This window comes from Pygoscelis adeliae, unplaced genomic scaffold (genome assembly GCF_000699105.1).
Source record: "Pygoscelis adeliae isolate BGI_AS28 unplaced genomic scaffold, ASM69910v1 Scaffold449, whole genome shotgun sequence".
Lineage (NCBI taxonomy): Eukaryota > Metazoa > Chordata > Aves > Sphenisciformes > Spheniscidae > Pygoscelis > Pygoscelis adeliae.
This window is the reverse complement of record NW_008825574.1, coordinates 321,420-342,152: the sequence shown is the minus strand read 5'-3', so window position 1 is coordinate 342,152 and position 20,733 is coordinate 321,420. Positions and strand designations below refer to the sequence as shown.

The 20,733-nt window shown below is 54.5% G+C and overlaps 2 protein-coding genes across 2 annotated transcripts in view; both read left to right on the top strand.

The window, feature by feature from the left end:
- PTPRF (protein tyrosine phosphatase, receptor type, F) overlaps positions 1-16,806 on the top strand; it is a 304,224-nt gene extending 287,418 nt beyond the window's left edge. Inside the window, exons 26-35 of the mRNA XM_009332537.1 lie at positions 715-890; positions 6,797-6,916; positions 8,015-8,169; positions 9,488-9,773; positions 11,681-11,859; positions 14,357-14,483; positions 14,711-14,836; positions 15,493-15,647; positions 16,119-16,254; positions 16,393-16,806. Coding sequence (XP_009330812.1) covers positions 715-890; positions 6,797-6,916; positions 8,015-8,169; positions 9,488-9,773; positions 11,681-11,859; positions 14,357-14,483; positions 14,711-14,836; positions 15,493-15,647; positions 16,119-16,254; positions 16,393-16,461 — 1,529 coding nt within the window. The 3' untranslated portion in view covers positions 16,462-16,806. The remainder of the gene's footprint in view (positions 1-714; positions 891-6,796; positions 6,917-8,014; positions 8,170-9,487; positions 9,774-11,680; positions 11,860-14,356; positions 14,484-14,710; positions 14,837-15,492; positions 15,648-16,118; positions 16,255-16,392) is intronic.
- Positions 16,807-20,314: 3,508 nt separating this feature from the next.
- The window catches only part of KDM4A (lysine (K)-specific demethylase 4A), a 28,989-nt gene continuing 28,570 nt past the window's right edge, over positions 20,315-20,733 (top strand). The window contains exon 1 of the mRNA XM_009332542.1: positions 20,315-20,356. Within this exon, the coding sequence (XP_009330817.1) occupies positions 20,315-20,356 (42 nt within the window). The remainder of the gene's footprint in view (positions 20,357-20,733) is intronic.

Here is a 20,733-nt window from a genome sequence, read left to right as displayed (position 1 = left end):
TTCCCTCCCTGCAGCCCGGGCAGCCCATGCTGAGCAGGGTTTGGAAACAGCCCCAGGCCTCTGCTTTACTGCATTTATTTTAGTAACTGTGTTTGCATTTTAAAGGCCTTTACAAGAAAGTCCTTTCCTTAAAGTGGTTGAGACAGAGTGGGAGCTGGAGCAGGATCTGCCAGCAGGCAGCAGAGGGGGGTCTCACACTGAGAAGGGTTTCAGTGGTGGTGGGAGGAAGGTCTCTGGCTCTTCTGGGGTACTTGTCCCTGCAGAAGGGATTGGAGGACGTCCCTGCATGATATCCCCTGCTAACAGAGGCAAGCTAATGAAGCAGCCTCATTTTCAAAAGGTGCTGCAGGACCATAACAAATAGCTGGTGAATTTAAGACAATTATTTCAATCAGTTGCTTGGGGCCAAACGAGCTCCTTAATATTCCTGCCTGTGAATTTCCCTTTGTGTGCGGGTGGCAGCTGTCTCTCTGCCTTGATGCTGCCTGCTTGTTGCATTAATGTGGGAGTTACAAAGGGTTCTTCTTTGTTCAGGCACCATCCCTGTCCTTTGCAGGATCCCTGGGAGAGATTCTGGCATCACCCTGTAAAGGGGACTTGTCAAGAGCCTTGTGAACATGCCAGCCTCTTCCCCTGCCTGCAGGGCCCAGCAGAGCGATAGGCACAGGGTCGTGGGCTGCCCCTGAAGTAACGCTTCACCCTCTTTCTCCGCAGGGGTCCCAGGCAGCGATTACATCAATGCCAATTACATTGATGGGTATCGGAAGCAGAATGCCTACATCGCCACACAGGGACCTCTGCCAGAAACCCTCAGCGACTTCTGGAGGATGGTGTGGGAACAGAGAACAGCAACTATAGTCATGATGACCAGGCTGGAGGAGAAGTCCAGGGTACACTGTGTGCTTCCTCTCTTTTCTGGAGCTGGTGGGGGGGGCACGAGAGAGGGATGGGAACACTTTACAGCATAAGGGCATCCAAGGAGAGGCAGGTCCAGTGGTGTGGCTCACTGCTGCGGGCACCCCAGCAACAAGTGCCTTGTAAGCATATCCCTGTGGGGCAAAAGGGTGGCAAAACCTCCTGTCACTGTGCTGCTTGTTAACCGCTGTTCTTGTCTGCGTGTCTGCGTGCACACCCATCCTTTCCCTGCCCACATCACTCGCACCAAAGGAAGAAAGGAAAGCTCTGAGATGGGGAGTGTTGACAGTCCCTGAAAGCCTGGGGGCTGTGTCCCGGAAGCTGAGAAGCTGCAATGGTAGGTGGTATCAGCAGCATCCTGCAGCCTGACAGGGCTCTGGCGGCTCTGGCGATGCAGGGGAATGGCTGACAGGGTCTCATTGCAATAACAAGACTAATTTGTGCCTTGTCCAATGACAACATGTATAAACGATCGGCTCATACTGCCAAGATTAGATATTCTGATGTAATAAATGCAAAGCTGCCTGCAAACCATGGGGAAGGCGTGAGGTGGAGAGGAAGGAGCAGGAGCCCTCGCTGCGGATGATGCTTATGGTGTCTCGTGACAGAGGTTCTTACTCAGCCCCTGAAGCAGGAGTTCGTAAGCTGTGACCGAAGTGCTCCCATGCCCAGATGCACCCTTCGGGCAAAGCCTACCCAAGCAGGAGGCAGCTTCTGCCTCTCGTGATTCAGTTTGTTCCTAAAAGTAAAATTTTAGTGGTGAGCATTTGTACTTGCAGAATATTTTAGTGTTGCCATGCCAACAGCAGGAGAAGGGTCTGTGCGCTCAAGCTGTGAAGCACTGGTTATTTTTAGCCCAATAAGCTCATTCTTGAGAAGCAGAAACTGTCAAGTTTGGGTTTAGTTAAAACTTTTGCCCGCATGCTCTCCCTCTGTTTCAAAGCTTTAGCACCGAAATGCTCGCAGGGGTGTCCTAGCCCACGCTGGCTGGGAGGAGGCAGCTGGAACAACCGATCACCGTGGCAAACCAGATCTGCTTTTCCTGCATGTACAAAAATAGGCTTTGTTCATGGGCTTCCCCAGCTCTACAAATGCCCTACCGCCTGCAGGGAAAAATAGTGTTCTTGGAGATGAGCTGCCTCTAGAGATCCAACCCCAGCTTTGCACTGTGCTTCCTGCTGCGCAGCCCTGCCTGATGGCTGCCGTCACCCACCCCAGCCCAAACAGGGAGGTAAATTAACCTGACCTGTCCTGCAGATCAGGGCTTGGCATGTTGGCTAAGCAAGATCAGAAGCTGCTGATCAACTGCTCTCTGCAGCTGGGGGTTGTATGGGGACTTTTTTGTGCCTTTACAATTCAGTGGTAGAGCGTATATTTGAAGTACAAGGGAAAGCCCTTTTAGGTTGCCAAGTAAATCCGTGCCCAGAGTCCTGACTCACTTAACTTCTGGGCTGCTTAGTTATGGGAAGGCACTCCAAGGTGCTTGTTTCTCGAAGATAATGGATTTCCCTTGACCCCACAGGCACTTGTCTTTGCCTGAGACACCTGTGCTGCTGAGCCATGTGTTATCTCCCCCAGCACGCTCCCTGTCATGTCATCCTGCAGTTACCTCCTGCAGTATTGGTTTCTGTCCCAAACACAGTGCGTGTGGTCAGGCTTTTGGTGACAGGATAGGCACTGTGAATCCCTGTCATAGGCAGGGGGTGGCCAGAGCCCTCGCAGAAGCTGCAGGCAGCCTGCCTGACCAGGCGTGCTGCCCAGGGGCTCTAGGCTGACCCAAGTGGACCCAGACCCCAGCATTCACTCCCCAACACCGCCTGCCCATGCCCTGCTGGTTCTTTGGCACATCCCCAGCACTAATGAGAAATGGGCAGTTTTCTCAGGGACTGCGGGAGAGGCAGGTTGCCAGGGGAGGCAGTGGGGAAGCCCGGCCACTCCTGAGTCGAACAGCCCTGCACAGCAAGGGCTTCCTTGGATGTGTTTGCTGGATCCTGTAGGTGCCTCAGGGCACCCACTCACAGGAAGGTCCTGGTGGGGAGCTGGGATGTGGACTTGCAGGAGATTATTTTTTCAGGTTTTTTTGTTGGCTTCTGCAGCATCTTCCAAGGCAGGATGGCTTTCAGCCACCTTCCTGCTCTGCTTTTCCTCATACCCCTTTGGTGATGGCTAGAGCTCACTCAGGAGCGCACCTTTTTGGGACCAAGGAAGATCCTGGTCACTGCCCATTGCTCCCAGCTTTCAGCATGAGTCACTGTTTTACAGTTTACTTCACTCCAGAGCCTTCACACCTCATCTAATACAACCCCTTGGGTCCCTGCAGCATTGCTGCCTGTTGATGTTCACACTGCTGTGCGACAGCACTGCTCCAGGCAGTCACATGGTGTCACAGCAATACCCACAGGTGATCTTGCTTGAAAGTCCCCTTGGCTTCGGCACAGGCACAGGACTGTCTCTCCAGCTGCGGAGCCTGGGGAGGGCAGCAGGGCCTCATGGCGAGATGCCCAGCACAGAGGAGGCTTTGCCACCTTCCCAAGCGAGCTCCCCAAGTCCCCCTTGGCAGCACTGTGTGTAGATAAGCCGACTGGGACCAGCAGCAGCTTTGCAGCCCTGTAGGGGTGACGCTGCTTTAAAGGGCTCCTGAGCTGCAGGGGGAAAAAAATCTTTAAAGAGCATCAGCTTTTATGGTCTGCAATTTCAGCTGGCTTGATGGTCCAAATCATCCTCCCTTTTTCATGTTTTCACAAAGCGAGAGGCACATAAAGGATAGAAATGGCTGGATTGTGCAATTTAGCTGCCTTCAAAGCTTTACAATCAGTTTCAGAATCATTTGGTGGCAGTTCAGAAACACACATTGTAGATTAGTTTTCCTGAAGCTGCAAGCGTGGCGTCTCCCAGCCAGGGTGTGTTGCACAAGAGAGGTATTAAAGCAGGATTTCTCCTACCCTGGGCTATCCCCAAGAGCCCGGCAGAGCAAGGTCTCCCAGAGCAGCGCCTTGGCTTGTTCTGTCCCAGCCCAGAGCACCAAGCAGCCATCCCTGGGGTGTTATCTCCCCTGGCACTTCATGTCCCCAGGCAGGGGTGCAAAGAGGCTGGTGCTCAAGGGCTCTGGGGAAGAGGGGCCTGGCAGCCACGTCCCGCTCCAGCCCTCTCGCTGGCAGCGATGCCATCTGGAGCTTGCGAGCAGGGCCGGGCACAGAGCACAGCTCTCAAGCTGAGCAGAGGTGCCTGGCTGCTCTTGGGCACAGGGCATCAAAGGGGAGGGACAGGAACCACTCAGCAAAGCTGCAGTAAATGGCTGTTCAGGACATTACCGTGCTCCTTAAGTTAATGAGAAGCAAGCACTGCCAGAATAAAACATCTCTTATCTGCTTTAGTGCCACAGTGCATCGGCTTCAGCATAAAATTTACAGAGCTTGAAAATGGGGCATAAACATTATGGGTAAATTTGGCAGAAAATGTGACTGACTCTTATCTGGTCATGAATAAATAATTTTCAATTACCAGCCCAGGCGCTGCTATTATCCCACACAGGGAACTCCTCTGAAGTTTGTTTTGTGCTTGAGCACACACGGCCCTCTATCATGTGGGTGGCAGGAGGGGACCGCTGTCCCCGAGGTGTGGGCTCAGGCACAGGGACATGCTATGCTGCTCCCCTGCAACGTCCTCTGCAAACCACACCGAGGGTGACGCAGCAAGTGGCTGTCCCCAGCATTTGCAGTATGCCATTCTGCCCTCCCCTCACCTCCTCTAGAGAGGGGTCACATCATCCCCGAACCAGGCAAGGCAAACTCAGGTGGCCGGAGGTGGAGCTGCAGCTGCCGCCTGCTTGTCAGGATAAGATCAGTTTAGCTGTGAAATAAGGTTTGTGACCTCTGAGTTGTTCACTTTGCAGCTAGTCAACGTAAAATAACGGGCTGCTCTGTACCAGGCGAGGAAGAGAAATCTTCTGAGATTTGTGCAGGGCCTGCCACGCTGGGAGCACAGATCCAAAGCAGCACAGCAGCCTGAACAGCAGGAGACCCTGGGCAGGAGGTAGCAGAGCTGCTCTGGACATGCAGGTGCCTGCAGTACCCCATCAGGCAGCCTTGCTCCAGCCACTTCTGCCAGGGCAGGACTTACTGACAGCAGACCCCAAAAAAGCAGGGACAGATGCATCCCTCTGACCCCAGGTTGCTGTACTCCAGCAGGCAGAGTGCAGAATGAGGGCTCTTAGCTCTCACAAGCCCCACCCTGCTTAAAGTGCCTTCAATTAAAAGGCAGAACTTCATTGATTTCTAATTAAGTCTGTTGTTTCCCTTCCCACACATTCCCCTGTAAACACGCTCGGCTAATAATTAAGTTTACTATTCCTTGACAAGCACAGATGATCTTCCATTCACTCCTCTCTCCTAGGGCAGGAAACCATTTTCGGTGCAGTGCACATGGGTGGGAATGAAGTCTTCCTCCTGTCAGCCAGGCACCACGGCTCCGCGGGGTGGGGGAGCCGGGTGCCAGATGAAATAGGGATGCTCAGGGTGCCAAATTAAATAGGGAGCTTGGGACTGGAGAGAACAAAACCGGAGAGAACAAAACCGGAGGAGTAGTTTGCAAATGCTGAGCTGTGAATAGGAGGAGGAGGAGGGCATCAGCCCATGAGCAGGGAGGGATGCACTGGGAGATGAAGGGGGCAGAGGGATGGGGCCCTGGGGATGTGTTAGGGCTCTCTGCCAAGTGGGCTGCAGCAGGAGCTGTGACCAGTAGCTCAAAGTGCTCTGGCTGCGGAGTTGGGAGGGGGAGATAAAGGATGCTGCAGGGCAGGGGGTCTCTAGGGAGCAGGGGTGTTTTCATGATGGGACAGTGCTGCCTGCAGGAAGGGGCTGAAGGTATGGTTTGGCCACAGTCTGTGTCTTCTCGCAGAGGGAGAACAAATTGTGTCTCTGTCTGAGCTGGCATCTGTGCCTTGCTGCAGAGCAGTTTTTGAAACACCTGGGAGATGTAGATTTCCAGGGATGTGCCACCTGCCAGGAGGGCAGGTTGGCATCTCTCAGGGATGTTCAATGCACTTGAGCCTACGGCAATGCAGAAAGGGTGGCAGGGTCAGCCCCCTGGACACAGCGTCCAGGCTGGAGGCCTGGCATGGGCTGTGTCCCTTCTTTCACTAGGGTGGTTTGCTGCCTGGGGGCCATGCTGGCACCTGGGGGACTACGGATGTTATGGGGAAAGGTAGTGCCTGTTGTTGTATTGTTGTGTACCGTGCTGGACTGAGCTGTGTTCTGTCTCAGCTCAGTGCTGTGGATTGAGGACTTAGGACTTTGGGCTGGGATATCAGGGAGCTGGTGGGGATACAGGCTGCATCTCCCTCACCTCGGCTGCCCTTCAAGCAGAGCCTTCCCCAGAGAAACCACCGCTTCCCCTGCCCTGCTTCACCAGCTCTCCTCCCACCAACCCACAGCTGCCGACTTTCTCTCCATCCAGATGGATCTCAGGCAGGGGGATGCTGCAAGCACAGCCCTGAAGACCCCCATCTTCCCAAACGGGAGGTAGAGAAGAAAAATTACAGCGGGCACAAATCACTGATAGCAGTTGCTGCACACTGTCTTCATACCTGGTGCTGCTCTTGCTGCTGTGTCTGGTGCCCTGGACCCCTTCACCGCTTCCCACCAGTGGCTCCAGGAAAAAAAAATCGCTCTTCGAATATGAATCTTGTGGAAGGGAGCCCAGGGTGTGCTGTCTTTCTGCTGGGGTCTGGGACACTCCGGGAGAAGGAAATCTGGGTGTTTGGGGCCCCCCTGCACAGTGACTCTTTTCTGTCTTTACCCTTTGAAGGGCAGAGCCCTGTTCCTCACCCCAAATGCCCCAGCCAGCAGCCAAGCGCTGACCCTTTCTCCTCTCCTCCCCACAGGTAAAGTGTGACCAGTACTGGCCGAGCCGAGGTACGGAAACCTATGGGATGATCCAGGTGACCCTGCTGGACACAGTCGAGCTGGCGACCTACACCGTCCGCACCTTTGCACTGTACAAGGTATGGCGCTGGCTGGGCTGTTCCTGCTCCAGGTAATGCAGAGCCACTCCCCAGTGCTGCAGGGTGCTGCACGGCCCACAGGCAGAGGCTGCCGGCTGTGCCTGGCTTGGCCAAGCGTGTGGCTAGTCCACACATGGGCCATTTCTCACAGCTGGGCTGCAGTGGGAGACCGGCTGCAGGTTGTGCATCTGGCCACCACTGGATTTTGGCTAGGACACCTGATGCTCTCCTGTATGCATTCAGTCCCTGTGATGGGCCGTGCTTGCCTCTGGCGAGTGTACATGTAACAGCTGTCCTCCCATTAGAGGGACAACATGGGAAGCAGTGAGTTTTTAGCACTCCTGTCACTAACAATGCAAACGGAGGGGCCCTGCTGACGTGTGCACAAGCTCTTCTCTCCCGCCTGCTGCGTAACTCATTAGTGTTTGGAAATCCCTGGGGGCAGTGCTAGCAGCTGCGTGTCACGGCAATGCAAACAGGCTTTGCAGCCAGCTGCCTCTGTGCGTGACTGAGTCTGGGCCACGCCGGCAGAGAGAGCACAGTGCAATGGGGACACACTCACGCCCAGGGAAGGCATCTCGCCCCCAGCAGTCACCCGGCCAGTCCTACCACATTGCTGCATAGATCACTCAGCCAAGCTGAGACAGGAGCAGGGCAGTCTCTGCAGACACGGGCTGATCAGCCATCCCAAAGAGACCCATGATGCAGAGGAACAGGGAGAGACCTGGCTGCTGTGGCCCTTCCATGCCAAGTGCCCGTTTTTCCCTGAACGTGCAGTGAGTACGTAGGTAGTGACCCCATGCTGTGCAGAAACGAGTCTTTCACCTTCCCTTCAGTCTGCTCCACTCCCACAGAGCTGCTCTGCTCTCTGTATCAGCTGGCTTTCCACAGAGCATCTATGTGTACAGAAGCCTTGCAAAAAACCTGTGTTTTGCCTCCAAATTTTCAGTGGCAAAAGCCGAATACATGCATGATCACACACAGCATTACATGCCAGTTGTTACCCAGCCAGCTGGGTACCTTGTTACCCCATCAGTGGGTTCCCATCCTAGGATGAGACTGTTTTCATGCAAAACAACTTCTCTTTGTCTTCAACAGAATGGCTCCAGTGAGAAGCGAGAGCTGCGACAGTTCCAGTTCATGGCTTGGCCCGATCATGGGGTACCAGAATACCCCACCCCAATCCTAGCTTTTCTGCGACGGGTCAAGGCCTGTAACCCACCAGATGCTGGGCCCATGGTTGTCCACTGCAGGTAGGACTGTGTGTTTGCCAAACTGCACCTGGGCACGTGCCTTCTGGCTGCAGGAGCTTCAACCTTTCCAGCTAAAAGTGGAGTCTCCTGTTCCTGTAGGGAAGGTTTCACAGTAGCATAACCAAGCACTGCATGCTTGGGCTGGGAACAGATAGCAGTAATGCAGTTGTGACATTTGTATTGCTACCGCTCTGTCAGATTAAACAGCACTGCTGTATGGAGAGCCTCAGAAAACACTTCTTCCCTCAAAACTGCAAGTGCCATTTAAAAATGAAGTGATCTGTGCCCAGCACAAGTAGGTGGTACCTTTCAGAGGCACATCATTGACAGACACACATGCAGTGACTTCTACAAATATTCATACGCAGTATTTACAGTAGAACTCTTTCGCAGCGTAGAAAGGCAGCTCTTTAAGCAAAATATTAGTCTACTAAGGCTCAGCATCTTATCCAGGCAAGATTTATCTATACCAGCCGAGTGGGGACTATTACTGAACAAACCACTCCATCATTGCTGTTCCAGCATATGCCTTACCAACAGTGTTTAATGCTCTTCTTTCATGCTCTGTTTCAGATGGGAGTGGGGTATAATTAACACACAAACAAGCTGTATTAAAGCCCTGTTAAGGATCTGACTTGCACCATAAATGAGGAAATGGCTAGCTCCCTATCTCTGCCTGTGTTTACATGTCACGACAGCAAGTCTGTTGTTTTCAGGGTGCTCTCAGGGTGAGTAGTTTGGGGATTGCTACTGCCCTTCCAACAGACGTGGAGAGGCATCCGGTGCTTGAGCAAAGGGCTCAGCATAGACACGCATGACCTCACCTTTCTGCTTTTCCTCTCGCACTGGCTGTCCTCATTTTATGGGTTAGGAAACAGTGAACAAGGTTAGGAGACAAGCAGGCTTGAAATTATGGGCTTCACTGGTGCCAGGGCCCAGCCTGGACTTCAGGTCTTCTGACTTCATGCACACGTACACTGTCACTCTCCTGCCTGTTAAATACATTTCTCCTTCCCTTGTGGAGGTGCTGCCAGCCACCGCAGGGACCAGCAGAGTGACACCGTGTCCTTTCCGCTCCATCAGTGAAAGGGGGACAGCAGAAGGGCTGAGTAGCCTCCCACATTCTCCAGTGCCTCTCTCCCTCGCTCCTCCTGTCACCTCTTGTTTGGGGCTCAGCTCGTTAGCCTTCAGTGTGGGGAGCAGCCTTTACTCCCCTTTTGTGCACTCTAGCTCCAGGTGCTTTCTTAAGCAACAGCAGAGCTTGCGTGGCACCTGTAAGAGACAGTGTCATCTCAGGCCATGTGCTTTGTTCCCGCAGTGCCGGCGTGGGCCGAACTGGTTGCTTCATTGTCATTGATGCCATGCTGGAGCGGATGAAGCATGAGAAGACTGTGGACATCTACGGCCACGTGACGTGCATGCGCTCTCAGCGCAACTACATGGTGCAGACGGAGGACCAGTACATCTTCATCCACGAGGCCTTGCTGGAGGCAGCCACGTGTGGCAATACCGAGGTGCCTGCACGCAACCTCTTTGCTCACATCCAGAAGCTGACCCAGGTGCCACCAGGCGAGAGCGTTACTGCAATGGAGCTGGAATTCAAGGTTGGTGACAGAGCCCCAGCACCCCCCTTCCCTGGCGCCCTGTCTCTGCCCACACAGGCCCTCTGAGCCACACATCCAGGGGTTGGGAAAGGAGAGCCGTGGATCATTACAGACAGTTACTCTTTTGTGTGTTTCTAAACCAGGTAGGCAGTGATTTCAAACACATTTGAATTGTAAAGCTTGTGTTGGCCATGGTCCCCCCTGGATTGGCAGCTTCTGGGGAGGATATAAAAGGCAGATGGATGCGCAGTTCTCAGCAGCATGTTCTGCTCTAGGTTCACTGTGCAGCGGGAGCTGCATCTGAAATCAGATGCAGATCGTGTTAGTGATAATTGACGTTACTGTGAACAACTTGTCTAGAAACAGCTCCAATTTAAATATGTGAGACGTTTATAGTCTCATTTCTTCAATGCTGAGCTCTGTTATCTTTTAACCACCTCGACACCAAGCCTCGGTGTCTAGAATTGGTGAAGGTAATGTTTTAAGGCACGCTGCTTTTAAGAAGCCAAGCCCACATTTTGCTATCTGTATCTGTGAATGCCAACTGCAGATATTTATTACAGCCTTGGAGATGGAATTGAGCTCTGGTAAGCGCCCATATTCTCAGATGAGGTGCATTAGTCCAGTGAACTCACGCAGGGGAACATAGCTCACACAGGGAGGCAGCAGACCATGCAGGCTGTGAAATGAACTGCAGCAATACAGCTTCACCCTGGGGATTCCCTCCAAGTGACAAAGGAGCAGGAGAGGCAAAATACTGACTTTCTGCGTAAACTTGGAATAGCTGAGCAGCTCAGTCTTGGGCTGCTGGTGTCCTCAGCTTGGCACAGTAGAACATGTTGCATTAGTATCTCATGGTGACACCTGCACTGAGAAACCCCTCAAGAGAGCCACAGAATTAGGCTCAACTCTAGCAACTCTGTTGTAAGAAAGACAAAAATTTGCTGTTTCTCCAAGGGTCTCTTTAGAACAGTAATAAAATTTGCCCCTCCCTGTGCCCTGGCAGTGTCCACTGCGTGGGAAACCCTGGGGAACAGGATACGTGAGGGCCTCACATGGCTGCATCACTCCCCAAAGAGCAACCCTGTCCTTCTTCAGGGAGCCTCTGGCCAAGGACCAGCTGCCACACATAGAGAGAAGGGTGGCTCTGGAGATGCTGGAGGGGTCTTTTGGGGAAGGGGAAAAAAAAGAAAGAAAAAGGAAAAAAAAAGAGGGACTTCTGTTTGAACATCTCTGCCAGCAGATCTAAGTAACACATTTACCATGACTCCAGTTTACAGGGCTCACAGAGAACCATAAAATGTCTCACAGTAACTCGAAATAGATCTTCTTTACCTAAAACTGTCACAATTCTCACATTTTTCTTGGGTTCTTCTGGGGTGAGAGTAAATAGCAAGACATTGTTGGAAGACGGAAAATTTTCCTTCCCTGATGCCACTAGGCATGTGTCCCTGGTTCAGCGAGGTACAAAGCTTCATGTCCTGGCCCTTTGTGTGTCAGAGAGCTGCTGTGGGTCTCCACTCCATTATGTGTGACTTTGGGGCTGTAGCAGCGAGTGAGTGCAGGTGGTTCCGCTGCTGTCACCTACAGCCGTGCACCAAAAGCCAGCAGCGAGGCCATGCCGTGCCTAGGTGTGCAATACCATGGCAGAGGAGCCGACGCAGTACTGAAAACCAGACTGATTACTGTGAAATAGAGCAGCCGGGTGCAGCCTCCTCATAACGTGGTGGCAGAGCCCTTTGTCTGGTCCGGAAAGACCTGGTCCCCAGCGGCTGTCCCTCGGCCAGAGGAGGGAGCATGTCTGCATGCCTGGAGGGACTCCTGCCTGCCCTGCTGCCAGGGTCCCGATTTTGCCCCCAGACTGCTGCATCCCCAACAGGGGTCTGACATGTCTCCTTCTCTTTCAGCTGCTGGCCAACTCTAAAGCACATACCTCACGTTTCATCAGTGCCAACCTCCCGTGCAACAAATTCAAGAACCGCCTCGTGAACATCATGCCATATGAGCTGACAAGAGTCTGTCTGCAGCCCATCCGGGGTGTCGAGGGCTCTGATTACATCAATGCCAGCTTCATAGATGGGTACAGGTAAGGGCCACCTTAGGTGCCTAAGCCAGCCTGTCCTGCCTGCTTGGGAACCTGGGCAGAGCTGCCTTCTCCTCTTTCCCAAGGACTGGTCCTGGCTGCCTGGAGGTGGGCTGGGGATCACTTTGTTGCATTTTATCTACTTCCATCTTCTCAGACGCTCCAGTGCATATAGTTACATTATGTGAAGACTGCTAGTGAGTGAGCGCTGCTAGGCTGGCTTGTATTGCTGTAGACAGATGCCCACGTGGCTGGGGTGGGAGGCTGTGCTGGCTCCTGCGGAGGTTTATAGGATCTTCTGGTAGGCATCCATTGGTATGTGTTTTATATCTACAGCATCTAACACAAACCTGCCCCCCTTCACTAGCTGTAGCAACCAGAAGTAGAAGTGTGCTTGCGCTGCGTGGCTGATCCAGGCAGCAGCCCAAGGCTCATTGTCACATGTCTTGATTTTGGGGGCAGCCTGTGGATCCTCAGGAAGGGCTGGTGCTGGACACTAGGAAGCCCGTCACTGAGTTCTGCTTCCCAGGATACCTTCTAGAAAGCACAAATTAAGATCTAGTGGGGCAATAATACTTCAGGTTTCTGTATCTAACTGCTGGCATCACATTCTCGGATGCTAAGTGCCAGGAGAGAAGAATGCAGGGGAACAGCCCAGTGGCCACATCTCCTTCCCAGCCAGTCCCCAGACAATAATCCAGACCAAATTCCAACGACGCACATATGAGGCTCATTGGTGTCATCTTTCTGTGCACCATCGCAGTAGGGTCAGCCAGTGCAGGAGTGGGGGATACAATGATGGATGTGGCACAGTCCCCCTCCAGTTTGGCTCTGCCCAAACGCTTCTTATGGGCTGGTGACCGCCCAGGAGCAACAGGCACTGCCAAAGGGAACAGATGTTGGTGCAGCCAGGCCAGTGGCTCTATGCTTCCATCCCTGCTCCAGCAGCTGAGCCCAGGAAGGGTTCCCAGGGGGAAGGGCTACGTGGAGGCAAGAGTGGGCATGGAGCAGAAGGGGATCAACCCTGGGAGCATCCCAACACAGCAAAACCGCAGCGAGCCAGGCTCCCTCAGGGTGGGACAGAGTAATAGGGAAGGATGAAGGGGCTGGAGAAAAGCTGTCACGGAGCAGCCTCCGCTCCCTCCTGCCTGTGTGGCTCCCAGCCATCCAGTACCGCATCATTAACATGGCCGCCTGCCTGCGCGCCCGCCCCAGCAGCCCAGTGTCTGACAGGTGGGCTGCACCCACAGTGCCCTGGCTCAAGAGCTGATTAAGAGCTGTGCTGGTTTTGCCCCTTGGTGATGCTACAGAGGGAGGGCTGCCAGCACGGCAGGTGGTACCATTTCATGTGCTACCTACCCCATCCCTGAAAAGTGCTGTTATCTCTTCCCCTCCTTTCCTTTGAACCGAGCAATCTTTTGCGTATTATCTAAAGAGATCAGTTGGCCCAAGGTCCTGCAGACATCACTGGTGCTGCATCTTTATTAGCTCTTTTGTTTCGTTCTGCAGCCCCACTCCCTGCTTTTTATGATGTCTTATAAATCCACCTTGAAGCAGCCCCTGTCTTCATCCTGCACATTACAGCTGTCCTGCAGCACGTTCATTAATTTTTAGCACCAGCGGAGAGATGAAATGCTGGACGGGAGGATGCCGTCCCGCGGGCTCCGGCGCCCCGCAGTGGTGAAGCGAGACCGTGTCTCCGCCGTCCGTGCGGCGCCAGACCCGTCTCTCACAGGCGGCACCAGTGTGCCAGGCTGGGCGCTCGGCAAGCCAAAGAACCAACACGCCGGAGATGGCCCTTCTCAGAGTCCAAAGCACCAAGGGTGCTTTCTTGAGGGTGGGTGCCAGGCTGGGGCAGGTCAAGCTCTGCTTTCACATGGGACATTTTGAGAGATGTTCTGGTTCGCAGTGGAACCAAGGACAAATTTGGAAGCTTCAGAAAAGTTGGCAAAATGGTACTGGTGGTTTCCACACTGCCCTAGTTATTAGTTGGCATGCGTGATCCAAGTGACCTGATTCAGTTGCTCTGTGTCTTCCCATGCAAAGGGAGGGGACGGTGGGTGCTGCAGAGAGTGAACGTGCAGGAACCCGGGGGTGCTGCTGGGATCGTCCCCAAGCACAGCCTCTCCTCCCAGCCCAGATGGGTGCTGGCAGCCTGCTCACGTGGGCCTGGGTGCCAAGAAGGCTCTCAGTGCAGCAGTGCTAGGGACAAGCTGGGGACACTGTCACCCCAGCAAAGACTAGCAGCCTTTCTGGATCCTGCACCTGGTGGTGCTCACTGCATCTGTGGGGAGCACTTAGAAGACACACGCTGGGCAGGCTCATCCCTCCCCCCAAGTCCATGGCTAGTCCTAGAGACCTGTCTCCTGCAGCTGCATTGTCAGCCCTGCTGCCTGCTGCACGGGGTCCCTGCCTCCAGCCCTCCCGGCCCACCAGCCCCCAGAAGCAGCTGCTGCCCACCTCCCAGGAGCTGGTCTGAGCACCATTATGTTTGTCGCAGGCAGCAGAAGGCCTACATCGCCACGCAGGGACCGCTGGCCGAGACCACAGAGGATTTCTGGCGGATGCTCTGGGAGCACAACTCCACCATCGTGGTGATGTTGACAAAGCTGCGCGAGATGGGCCGGGTACGAATCCTGCTCAGGGGAGAAGGGGGCTGTGTGGCTGCTGTCTGTGGGCACAACCTCTCAGCTCACCCCAGTCTGTCCCCAGCACCCGCAGCTCTGGGCCAGCCTCCTGCTGGCATGTCCTGTGGCTGACCCTGTGGCCCCACAGCCACGTATGCTCCCAGGGAGCGGGAGGGAGGAGCAGCAGCTTGTCAGTGCTAATGTCTCACCGTGCTCCTCATCCACAGGAGAAGTGCCATCAGTACTGGCCCGCAGAGCGTTCTGCCCGGTACCAGTACTTCGTGGTGGACCCCATGGCAGAGTACAACATGCCACAGTACATTCTCCGGGAGTTCAAGGTGACGGATGCCAGGGTGAGTGCAACTGCTGGCTCCCCAGCTCCCCTGCCTCCTGTGCCTCTGCCCCACCTCTGCCCTGCCAAAGCCAGCGAAGGGAGCGTGCAGCAGCTCCTGGAGAAACCGGAAAGCTAGGTGCTGCCTTGTACTGCAGGCAGAAGGGGCTGCTGCCCTTCACCTGCTGCTCCTCTCACCACAAATTCTTCCTTGCCAGCTGTGTCAGCCCTGGTGAGCAGTTCAGGGATCCCTGTCAGCACCAGACCCTGCCTTGCCTGTGCTGCACACTTGGGCAAACATTTAACATGGGCTCCCCTGCACCTGGAGTCTCTGTGTGCAGCATCTGACCAGGCACAGGACCCCTGTGTGACAGTAAACATGGTCCTGGGGTGGAGCTGGGCCCCAAACAGAACCAGGGCACTGACCCAACAGACCCTGCAGGGGCCCAAAGCCCTGCTCAGCTCAGTCGCCCTGGGGTGAACATGGGAGAGCAGAGGCAGGCCCCAAACGCTCGGTGAAAGATCTGCCTGGGCTCATCCATGAGCTGTGCACCCTCTCGCCTGGCCTGGGCCAGGGGGTCTGAGAGCAGGTCAGCAGCACCAGTGCTGAGGGGAGCGAGATCAGCCCCTCTTGCTGTCTCCTCACCCATGGTTCACGTCACATCCCTGTCCCTGCAGGACGGCCAGTCACGGACCATCCGCCAGTTCCAGTTCACAGACTGGCCTGAGCAGGGAGTGCCAAAGACGGGAGAGGGCTTCATCGACTTCATCGGGCAGGTGCACAAGACCAAGGAGCAGTTCGGGCAGGACGGGCCCATCACGGTGCACTGCAGGTGAGCGAGGGCAGATGAGCACCCACGTCTGCCTTCATCAGCCCTCAGAGATGTCCCCTACCTCGCTTACCCTGGCAGCTGCCAGCTCCCCTGCACTTGGTGCCCCTCCTGCATACCACTGGCAAGAGGCAGGCAGGAGACGAGGACGCAGCAACATCCATGGGTGCCATTGACAGCCTTTCTGCCAGGTGACTAGATTAACCCAGTGCCCTGGGAGTACTGATTTGTAGCTCCTTGGAAGAGTCTTTGGGCAGGACAGGGTGCCACAGCAGCTTGGCCCAAAGGCAAGGCAGAATCGGTGGGCCCCATGGGGCTGAGAGGGCACCTCTGGCTGGCAATGTCCCTGTGGCTTCTCCTGGCTCCACTGAGCATGTCCCCATGCTCCATGAGCTTGCACCGCTCCTAGGAGCTGTGCAGAGCCTCGCTGGGGCTGGCTGGTCTCTAATGGCACCTCTTGCTCCTTCCGTGCAGCGCTGGGGTCGGGCGCACAGGCGTGTTTATCACGCTCAGCATCGTGCTGGAGAGGATGCGCTACGAGGGGGTGGTGGACATGTTCCAGACAGTGAAGACCTTGCGGACACAGCGGCCAGCCATGGTGCAGACAGAGGTGAGTGTCCTCTCCTCCCCGGGGTGGTGGGAGGTCTGTGGGAGATGGGAGGGGAGACGGCATCTCTGGATGTGCAACCCTGCTGCCTGATGTCCTTGGGTCCCCGCTTCTCACGCTTCCCCCCTTGCTGCCTTGCAGGACCAGTACCAGCTGTGCTACAGAGCAGCACTGGAGTATCTCGGCAGCTTCGACCACTATGCAACGTAACTAGTGCTTTCCTCCAGTCGCGGTGGGGATGTCTAGGAGTGGAGACGGGTCCCTCTGAGCCAGAGCCGCCCATTCCTCAGTCCTTCTGTACAGATGGAGGTGCTGCCCAGGCAGCAGACCTCCACGCCAACCAGTTCTGACCACGGCATTTAGGAACTTCGCCCCAGCGCCAAACGAGGGAATCCGACTCCAAAAGCATTTCCAGTCTCTGGCTGAATTTCTGCTCATGTGCATCTCTCGCCCTGTCTCACGCGACTGCATTTCACAGCGAGGCTTTAGGTGGGTGGAATGGGATCTTTTTTTTAAACATGTAAAATAGTTACTAGTGGTTTTTATAATCTCCTCTCTCTTTATTTTTTATTTTTTGCAAGTCTTAATGTTTTGCCCAGGCAGAACTGGACCCGCCAAACCTTTGGGAATTGGGGTTTTTTTGTTGATTTCCTTTTGCTTTTACATTTTTTACTGCCCTGTGTTTATTTCAGCCCAGTCACTGCTGGTTCTGCCCATTTTAGTGCAGCTTCCTTGGTAATTTGCAGCAGCTGGCTTGTGGTTCCTGCCCGGCTCCATTCCCTGTAGGCTGCTTTTTAATCCTCTGTAGAATATGAAAATTCATGGAACTGGACCTAAGCTACCAATTACTTTTTAGCCTTTCCCTCCCCTCCATTATTTCCTGAGTAGGTTTGGGTTTGGGAGGGCATGTGGGGTCACCGGAGAAGCTGTCCCCTTTGTCAGCTGGAAACCATTCAGTCCTATTACGATGCGTGTTAAACCAATCCAGTGACCGTGTGTATCGGCAGATCCCGATACGACCTGAGTTGTCGTCGCCTTGTTTGTGAGAGACCCGAAATCCCAGGCTCCAGGCTTTGGAGCCTCTTTTTGTGTGTCTCACTGGGAAGGGGGCAGGAGAAGCGAGTGGGTCCCACACTTCCCCGGGGAGGGGATGGAAAGAGCGAGACACGGCCCTTTTTGTTAATCCCGCGGTTCTGTGCGTGCAAGCGCCATTCTGTCACCTCTCACCAGTGAAGAGCATCGGAGCATTTACAAAGGCAAGGAGCACAGGCGCAGCCGTCCCCAGAGCGGAGCCGGGCAGGCTCTCTGTGGAAAGCAGGGTACTGCAGGGAAGGGGAGGGGAGTACACATGGCTTCAGAGGTTGGGTGTATCTATAATTTCTGCTATCCTGCAAATGTTAAAAGTCACTAGAATATTGTACTTTCCGCTACTTCAGGACGTTCTAATGAACCAATGTGGCAAGACTACTGGACTTAATTTAATGGTACTATATATTAATACTCCTTATTATATCACGCTTGCACTAAAGACAGGGAGTGAGCAACCCTCTTTCGAGTGCATTGAGTTATGAATAAAGGTGGTGGAAGGGTATCTAATTGTATTATCACATGTATTCCGAATGTTAAGATTCCAAGCTACGTTGAAATCAGCAATCCAGGGTTGGTAATGTTGGAGGACACATTCATTTTTACCTTGTGGATGCATAGTGCTGTAGGGGTCACCGTTGTATACAGTCTGTTTTCTATTTGTTAATAAAAAAAAAAATCTACAGCATCATTGCATAATTCTTGATGTTAATAAATTTGAATAATCGGGTTTCATACAAGCTGGCTTTGCTGTCTGTTTCTTCAGCAATAAGGAGTGTCCATAGAGTCCCTCGGAGATGGGCGTGCTCCCCAGCCTGTTGCCAGAGAAGTCCTTTCCCACAGGCACATCCCAGCCATGGGCACTCTACACCTCCTACAGCATCACAGTGCCAGCAGGGAGCTCGGAGACTCTCTGTGACAACCCCTTTGTGCGTGCGTGTGCTCACCTCCTGCCCCCCTGCAGCTGTACCAGGGTGCACCGAGGGTCTTCAGTCCCTGGCACCTCCAGGAATGGCTCCTACCAAGCCTGTCTTGGCAGCCCTGGCTCTCTCTGGGTCCCCTCCACTTCCCAAAGGATGGGTCATTCCCAGCAGGAGGAAGCCAGTAGCCACTTTCTGCCCAGGCCATGCTCTGCACAAGCTGTCCCAGTGGTGGCCGGGGCCTGAGACGTGTCCTCCCCACCTGCTCTACTGCCAGTTACTAATCCTCAGAGGACCCCAGGGTGTAGCAGGATGCAGCCCTGGGGTGATGCTGAGCTTTGCTGGACGCACGTTTACCTGCACCCCCTTCCCTGCTGGCATACTGGCTGCAGGACCAGGCTGGGGTAGCTACAGACTTTGCTCGTGGGTTTGCAGGAAAGAGAAGGGTTAGTGGCAGTGGGGTTTGGTGGCAATATCAGTCCTGGATGAGGCTGAGACGTTGCCAGCCTCCAGGAACGCTGCAGTAACGCTGTTTGCGGCACTGAGGACAGTTGCGTACACAAAGTTACTGCTCAGCAGTAAAACCACTGCCTGGCTTCTAACTGCAGAACAGCATCCGAGTATGTTCAGGTGTGAAACCCCCGCCAAGGCATGCGGCTGTGCCCGCTCTGCATGGGCAGGCCAGCCCCAGCCCTGCAGTATGAACTGCAAACCCCCAGGTCAGTGCTGGCTCCCAGAGAGAGCCGCACCTGCAAACAGCACAAGCATGCAAGGAAAAGGTGAGTGCAAGGGGCAGAACCGCCTGGGCCAGGCCCCACAGCCTGTCCGTCCTTCCTGAGGAAGCCAAATCTGCCCTGGCCAGCATGTGCACGATGGGTGCACGTGGGGAACGTGTGGCAGGCAGACTGATGAGCTTTTCCCTGACGTGACTATGGGCATCTTCTTACAGACTCCTCACTGACTTTGTTGGAGCTCAGCCACACGTGGCATTTCCTGCCAGGCCATACCAGCACCCGAGCAGGTGCCAGATGCAAAATGGTGTTTCCCCCTCGTCCAGCTGGTTCCTACCCCAGTGCTTCGCCCCGGGGGTGACCTGAGGCTGGTGGAGCCTTTCCCTGGCTCTGCTGTTGGGCAGCCCCATTCAAAGATGCAGATCTGAGAGCAAAGCAAGTTCCTGCCCTTGCGAGGCAGCGCACGTGCACAGGCATGTGCGCACGCACGTGCCAGCACCACTGGCATCGGGACGCTTTGCTTTGCATGGCTGCCAGGGCCCAGGATGGCAGGGCTACATGGCCAAGCGTGCACCTGCTCATACGCGGGTGCGTTTGGGGAGGAAGGGTGCCATGCTAACCATCGTGCTTTAGGAAGCCAGCCAGCTGGGAAGCAGGCAGTGAGCACCTGCCTGCGCTGCAGCAAGAATGCTTTGCCTGTGCTGCTAAATTACAGCTGGCGACGATGCTTTCGCCACATGGATGTGCCACTCACCGAGCACTCACCAGGCATTGCCACATGCACAGGAAGAACCTCTAGTCCTTGTGTGGCTTTGAATGCAGTGATTTGCTCTCACTGAAAACAGCAGTTGCCAGAACACTTGTACATACGCACAAGCACATGCGCGTGTACCTTCCTTCTCTTTGTCTGAGAACACTTGAGGCTTCCCTTGCCATTTGATGTCGTGTTCTTAGCCCAAACCCTTTACAACCGACCCAGGGAAAACATGAGGGAAAAAACACTCCCAACTGACCGCCTCTGCGAGCTCCACTTCACTGCCTGCCATGTGTAAGGCACAGAGTGACCTTTTCGGGTGGTCAGTGAGCTTACCTATGGGCTGAGTAGAGACAGGAGCAGGGAGAGAGAACAAGTGTCTCGGCATGGACCACGCTGGGAATAACATGACCGAGCCCGGGCCTCTGCAGCAAGGCTATTGCTGGGTAGACACTGGGTAGGTACACCTATATTGCAGAGGTGAAGCCACGTGGCCAAAGCCTCGTGCTGGCCTCACAGGGCCAAGAAAGGCTCAGCACACAGCTCATTGGAGGTCCCCAAAGTGTGAGAACATGCCGCCTTGGCAGGGGGACGGGCCCCAAGAGGACAGCCAGGTCAGAGAGTGGCAAAGGCAACTGCTGCCTGTAGGGGAAGTCCCACTCCCCCGTCCTCCTCACACAAAGCCAGCATTGCTCGCCTAAAGCCAGCTCACCCCAAAGGGGATGGAGTCGTATCAGTTTAAAAGTGCTTATTCCTTTAACATGTATTTCCATTTATCTCTGCATATCTCACAAAATAAAAGGGGACCAAAAAAAAAAAAAAGACTAGCCATGTACAGTGGACAGACAGGGAGACTAACCCGGTCTGCCCTCAGAGCCAGCGCTGTGGCTTGTGCCATGCTCCATGCGGAGCCACGCTGCCTCTTCCCAGAGCCTGGCACTGCCGGGGCTGGGCTGCATTGCTCAGCTTTCCCTGGCCAGAAAGGATTTAT